At 42.7% G+C, this 7,071-nt stretch overlaps 1 protein-coding gene across 3 annotated transcripts in view; it reads right to left on the reverse strand.

The window, feature by feature from the left end:
• Positions 1-7,071, reverse strand: part of LOC118426758 (protein KIAA0100-like) — a 71,318-nt gene that overhangs the window by 22,555 nt on the left and 41,692 nt on the right. For all 3 annotated transcript variants that reach the window (XM_035836314.1, XM_035836316.1, XM_035836313.1), the window contains exons 48-55: positions 4,376-4,468; positions 3,928-3,993; positions 3,159-3,256; positions 2,545-2,628; positions 2,158-2,250; positions 1,638-1,693; positions 911-1,025; positions 149-245 (exon numbers count right to left, since the gene is read on the reverse strand). In XM_035836314.1, the coding sequence (XP_035692207.1) occupies positions 149-245; positions 911-1,025; positions 1,638-1,693; positions 2,158-2,250; positions 2,545-2,628; positions 3,159-3,256; positions 3,928-3,993; positions 4,376-4,468 (702 nt within the window). The remainder of the gene's footprint in view (positions 1-148; positions 246-910; positions 1,026-1,637; positions 1,694-2,157; positions 2,251-2,544; positions 2,629-3,158; positions 3,257-3,927; positions 3,994-4,375; positions 4,469-7,071) is intronic.

A 7,071-nucleotide genomic window follows, 5' to 3' on the forward strand; every position in this document is an offset into this window, starting at 1 on the left:
AAAACATTCCAGGTAAAAAACAACAAAACGTAGCACAAATAATGTAAGAAAACTGTAGATTCAGAAAAATTTGCACTGACATTTTCATCTCTACAACATACACAGACACATGATATCTTCTAGTCCATTCCTAAACATGTACATGTACCTTGTATGCCTCGTTTGGTAGCAGGTTGGCCACAGTGACCCAGCCCAGTTCCAACAGGTGTTCACCTGAGTCATCACTCTTGGTCACCTTGGTGTACCTGGCCAGGTGAGAAACAAAACAATATACACATCGCACATTCTCAAAAAAATTTCAAAACACTGGATCCAACTGAAACTTACATCTGACAACAACAATATCAGAATGTGACAGTGACTTACCATCAGAAGAATACATTGTAATCTACACACCATTTAATAAAGCTTAAATCCTGACTGTCTAAGTGACTCTTGTGTGGCAAAAGGGTTACAGCATTGGATTCAGAAGGTCCTGGGTTTGATATACATCAAGCCCTGACGTTGTGCCCTTGGGGTAAGCACTTATACAACATTCCTATCATGAAGGTGGAGTCACTCTCACTAGTACTGAGGCTAATCCGTCAAAAGTGTGCCAGAAAACATACATGGATTTGGTGTGCCACAGTGCAAAGATTTGCATATTTGCCACCAAGAACCGTAATTTGTTTTCTTTTTTCGTACAACTGCTAAGATCTTGTTGTCTGAGGTACATTGGACAAACTCGCAGTGTTCCAGAATGACTGAAACACTGAAGACACCACATTGGCAAAACTGGTCTGTGTAACAACAGTTCCCCACAGAAACTATGCAGCTTACTATGGGATGACTGCAGTGAAAAAAAATGTCAATTTACTACAGAAATAGCTTACTCCATACGTCAACTGTTCATGTCTAGTTAGAGTCTTACAGGAAGTCTGTGAGTGCCAGGTCAGCGACCCCTATTTGTCCATCCTCCTCCGTCAGTCTCCACTTGGCCGACACAAAACACACTTCAATTCTCCTGACAGGGGTGACCTGGTCATCTGGAACATCATTGGAGAATGTCAGAAGAAAGAAGGAAAGTGATCTTGTCATAACTGATCATTTACTGTTTGTGACAGAGTACACAGGTAGGTGCTATACATGTATGTACAGTATCTACAGCATCATTGTTCCAGGTAAAATTCCCTTAGCTCTTTTTCACGAGCACAATGAATAGCGGACCATTGCTTACAGTTCATTGTCCTGTCCTAATACCCCCCTCACAATAGGCGAAAATCGATCAGACGAAGAGTCTGCGAGCTCTAAATTACCAGGAGGCATGACCCTGCTGCCGACGAAGAAATGGCAGAGTTCCCCCCTTCCCGTCAGTGTCATGCCTCCTCGTAATTTAGAGCTTGCAGACTCGTCGTCCGATCGATGTTCGCCTAATGTGAGGGGGGTATAAGGACTGCAATCCATTTAAGTAGTGTGATTGTCAGGTCAGCAATACAGCTGAGATTTAAACTCTAGATGCTGAACTTAAGATCCAGTGGCAGGTTCACTAACCACTGGCACTGGACAACAATACCCTTAACAAATGAATTCCTTAACAAATACAATTGTGGACAAACCTGAATAATAGTTTTCATTTTTCATTTTCATTGTACACTGACCTTTTGTGACATGTCTTTTGTGAGAGATCTGCAGTTGTTGTCTCTCCTTAAAACAGCTAGTAAACAAGAAAAAACATTCAGTCATCATTTTAAAAAGCTTATCCATGCAAGTGCACAAATGCTTAAAAAGTAACAGATGATAACTTTGACTAAGATAGGGAAACCATATTGCAGAGTGGGCTACTGCATTGGATGATACCTATATCATAAAGCCCCCTTATAAATGCAAACCAAACTTATTCTAAGAAACAGACATTCTAGGTCATGGGGTCAATGGAACATTCTACTGTGTCACAGGGAGGGAATGTTTTTGGTACGTTTGTCTGCATTTTTTTGCAGTTTAACATTCACTGTAGAGTTACAGGAAGCAATCAGCAGACACATGTTATGTTAAATATATCAAAACCTTATTCCAATAAGTTATAAACTACCATAATTAAGCAAAACATACCAGAATCTATAAACATTTCATGGAGGAATGAGCTCTTGGAACTCGTGTATATAGAAACTGAATGGTCACCTGATCATGGCATGCAATTCCTCACTGGTTGCTGTCAGCTGTTCCTTACACCCGCTATACTGTTTTGCCAAGTCTTGACTTTGTTCTTGCAGACTGAAAAGACAAATAAGTACATGTATATACTGAAGTCTTGCAAGAGGGAAATGTTATCATTAGTTCTTACTTGAACCATGAAAAATTTTGCCTTGGAAATAACAAAACGTAAAAGTCTGTTTTAAATCAAAGTCACCTGTACTTTCTAACCATTACCCAAATTTTTGACTGTCCAACTGAAGTCTTGGTCAAGGAATGACAATTGGAAATTACAGTTCAAGTTTGATTGAGAGTAACAATATGTAATTTGCAATGGCTTCATTCTACTTATTGAGAAAGCAAACAAATTTATACCTTTTGTCTGTGATGTTAGCCTCCTGTGCCCTGTGTGTGTTGTACAGCTCTCTTTCCAAGCGATGCATGTTGGACAACAGAGACCTGTGCAGAACAGAAATAGATGTTTCTCAAATCTGTCATTTCTTGTGAATGAAAATTCTGTGTTTCAAATTCTAGGTCTTGATATCTGGTAAAAAAAAGAGGTCAAATAGATAGAAGGTAGCACTCTTCTGCATCTGCAGTGTAAAATTTTGTTGTAAATGGATTAGTTGTTGCCTTTACCTTAAGTAAATTCAAGAAGAGAAACTTGATCCTCAAAATAATTTCAGTACAATAATTTCAGTTTTTTGGTACACTTTGTATATATATAGCGGCAAGAAGCAAAGAAGCAGAATTTCAGTTAGAAGCTCTGAGGAAGATGTCTGACAGGTATCAAAACATCAGCAGGTAATATTAACAGCTACTGGTTGTGTAAAAGAAAACCCTACTATCCAAGAAACCTGATGTCTTTGACAGTTAATGTCTACAGAACTTGAATCAGATGAGATGACTTCATAACCAAAAGACTTGGTATTCCGACAATGTGTCAGCAATATGAGAAACCCAAAGTCTAAGTTTAAGTCTGCCTTTACCTGACATTGTTCTGCATCTGCAGTAGCGGTCCTCTCTGGTCCTCCACACTGGACAGCTGCAGCTGGAAGCGCATCCTCTGCAGCCGCTCGCTGGCCTCCTGTAGTGGTCAGTTCCACAAACATTTCAGCGACATATAACCTCATTAACAGTCTTGTGCAATTATAACGTACCCTTATGCGCGTACATACGCTCGAGATTCCGCAATCTTAAACGGTCTTCCAGTGGGTTGGACTTGGTATCCTCTGAAAGGTCCCTTGGTACCTAATTGTAATCCGAAAACCACATTAAAAGATTGTACTTTGTTGCCGAAATATTCTCGATCATAGGTTCACCCTAACTAACTGCTAATTTACAGTGTACATCATACCTGGGCTGTGATAATTTTTGATACAGGTGTTCCGGACAAATCTATATTTTACAGCATCCCACTGGCTTTTACTACTTTTTGTGTCCCACTGACTTACAGAAAACAATTTGAACACGCATTTCATGCACCATGTGCACAGCTGTAGTAAGCTTGAATACCAGATTCTGACGTTACAATCAATGTTTTTTTTCAATTTTCCATTTGAGGAAACAAAATTTTGCAACTTCTGACGTATTTTGCATTGAAAGTTGTCTTTCCTCCATTGAAAATGACATAAAAAGAACACCCTAACTTCCAGCTTGTTACTGTATTCTATGTGTGTGGTGTTTCTGTACATTGTTTTCGGCAGTAATGAAGAATAATGTAAAACCTCATTGTTCATCGGTTTGCATCTGACGTACCTTCCTTTTAGGTTCCACATAAAGCAGGAGGTTCTGACATATATCCAGGATCATAGCATATTGCACCTGTGAAAAAGAAACAACAAAATGTCATATTATATCCCAAGGTATTTCAATTTGTAACTATATTTCTAAAAATCAAGTAATATACTATCTGAAAATCAAGTAATATACTATGAACCTTTTAAACTTTTCAAAATTCAATTTCATATTTACACACAATCCACCATTTGATAATTCTACCTGGGCTGCGAAAACGTTCGATACAGTTGTTCTGGACCGTGTGATAACTTCCATATCACACAGGTTCTAAGTTGTATCACACAGGCTTTCTTCGAGTAAATCGGAATATACCGTGTTGTATTCTATATATCTCAAATTGTACATGTCTAAAATGTTCTGAAATACAAACTCAAGGCAAAAAGAGAGAACAGACAGCCCAGCTTACAGAGTTGGTGCAGACTTGCAGCTCAGAATGGACCACTGTGAAAGAGTCCACAGCTCGCTCTCGCTTCCACATGTCCGACAACTCCTCTTTCTCCTAAACACAAAGAAGATAACAGATTAAAGAGTAAGACATAACTGAGATGTCCCTTAAAACAGGATTCAGGAGGTACTGTAAATGCTTTTAAGTTTGCAGGGATTTAATTTTGCGGTAGCGGGAAAAAGGACTGTTCGCGTTGGTTTCAACTTCACTGTAGCACCATACACTATTATAGTCTCTTACTGCCATGGAAAAATGTTTGCGGTGGTTTTAAGTTCATCGTTAAATGGCAATGCAAAAACCACGAACATAAAACCACCGCAAAAATTTCTGCATTTACAGTAACTTCTTTTGAAATGTGACTGCTGACCTTCATATGTCCATGACTTTAAACCCTGAGTGTTTGTGAGATCTTTCCTGTAGGGCTCCCCAGGTATGCACAGTTAAGATTTTAAAAAATCATGCAGGAGTGTATTCTACTGTCCTGGGTGATGTTGTATACAAGTGATCCAATGCCATGCAGTTGTAGCCAAAAAAACGGATGTTGATTGTCCCTCGACGCTGTCACATGGTGATAACTCAGCATGGCATCCTCGCTTCCATGCCCATCTTAAGCTCATTCGTAGTCACTCGAAAGAAGAAGCTCCTCCCCTTTCGGTGACGCATGCGCTCTCGGCTTGCTTGATTTCTTCAGTTGTAATTTTTGCTTCATATCGGATAGTCCTATCTGTAATAGCTCTGTCACAATGAGTGACCGTAGTTCGCGTTCGCGTGATAAACGTAAGTCTCAGCGGTCACACAAAAGTGACAAACATAAGTCGCGTTCTCGGCAAGTTCAGCAAGAGGACAAGAAACGCGAGCGTGTTAAGAAGATAACGCCGCGTGAATTCAGGGCAAGTACTGCCCCGCCGGCGCCACCACGTGGTGCAAAATCCAACATGCCCGCACATGTTCGTGACCCAGCTGCCGTCCCCCCTGTTACAAGCCTGGCGGAGTTTAAGCGCCGTATGGCTGCTCTCCCGGCAGCACAGGGGAGTTCTACGCTCCATGGCAGCGAGTTTTCTCTTAGGGATTCCGAGCGGGAGCTTTCGTCCGGGCATGTTCATGAGCATGAGGAAAATTTTCCAGAAAATATGGCGGAGTTCCGTGCTATGCTAGGGGTCAACACCCTACAAGAAGATCAAAATTCTCTCCGTGCGGCCTTCGGCCTTATGACTGAAGAATTTCGGGGAGTTAAAGAAATTCTTGGCTCCATTGCGGCTTCCGTAGGCTCAAAGAGGCCTTCGGTGCCACCCTCAGAGGCGGAGTCGGTTCGTTCGAAACGGGCTCGTACGGGCGACAGCGGCGAGGAGTCGGACTTCTCCTCGGTCAGCGTTGAGTCTTTCGTGCCGCTGCAGCGTGAGCCGCCCGACCCGGATAAAGTGTGGACGGCCCGCCCGTCGGTTGTTAGTTACACCGAGCAGTACTTCGGGTTAGAGAAGCGTGAATTTGCCGATATTAAACATTGGCAGGGTAAATTCCTTCTCCCAACAAATGCACCTAAAAATCTCACGGTGCCGAAGCTCGATAGCGCTACGATGAAATTACTGCCGGCGGTTGACCCGATCAGAGGTAAGCATTGTATCAATGCGGACAAGCCGCTTTTCACTTTGCAGGAAAAGTTATTGTATGTACCAGCTCCGATTCTGAATCTATGGCAGATGCTTGGTGATTGTGATGGTAATCTTTCGTCGTCTGACTTGACTGTAATGAAAGATTGTGCAGCGACTGCTATTTGGCTGCTGGGTTCCGCTAATCGTTACCTTGCTGAAATGAGACGTCTGTCTTTAGCTGAGGTTTCTACCGTAGATACAGCCAAGGATTTGTTTGGGATGATTCCCGATGAGCCGTCACACTTGGTTCGTTCGGATTTAGCGTCCAAAGCTAAGGAGTTAGTGGCGGGCAAAAGGGCTTTAGTTGACTCTTTGAAGCCAAAATATGAGCAGAGGCCCCGATGGGGGAGGGGCCAGTCGGGCGCCTCGCGTTACGGCGGCCGGGGCCGCGGCTCCAATTCACGTAAATCCCGCCCCCCTCCCCGCCAGTCCGGCGGTAACAACAAGTTTTACTGGGGTGCGCAGTACTCCCGTTCCTCCGGTCAGGGCGGAGACGGGAGCTTCGGGAAGAAATCTAGCAAGTAGTTGTGTTTCTTTGTGTATGCAAGATTTAGGCCGGTGTCCGTCTGAATCACAACCTGTACCTCGCCCCTTAGTTCGAGCCCTTCCTCATGGGGGCCGTTTGAAGCATTTTTTGCCGGTTTGGCGTACTTTGACTAGCGATTCAGTAATTCTTGACATCATTAAGGGGTACAGGTTGCCATTTAAGCGGACGCCTCCAGTACAGACTAGTATTCCCTGGACTCGAGCTATGTCTCCAGAGGAGGATTTGGCCCTGGATTTAGAAGTTGAAACCTTGTTGCAGAAAGGTGCAGTGAAAGAGGTCCCTTTCAGTTCAGATCTTTTTATTTCTCGGTTGTTCACTGTGCCCAAGAAATCAGGGGGCCTTCGGCCCGTCATCAATCTCAGACCTCTGAATAGATGTTTGTTTGTACCCAAGTTCAAGATGGAGCATTTATCCTTAGTTCAAGATTTGGTGCGTGTTAAGGGCAAAACGTTCATCCATAA

This window comes from Branchiostoma floridae, chromosome 11 (genome assembly GCF_000003815.2).
Source record: "Branchiostoma floridae strain S238N-H82 chromosome 11, Bfl_VNyyK, whole genome shotgun sequence".
NCBI lineage: Eukaryota > Metazoa > Chordata > Leptocardii > Amphioxiformes > Branchiostomatidae > Branchiostoma > Branchiostoma floridae.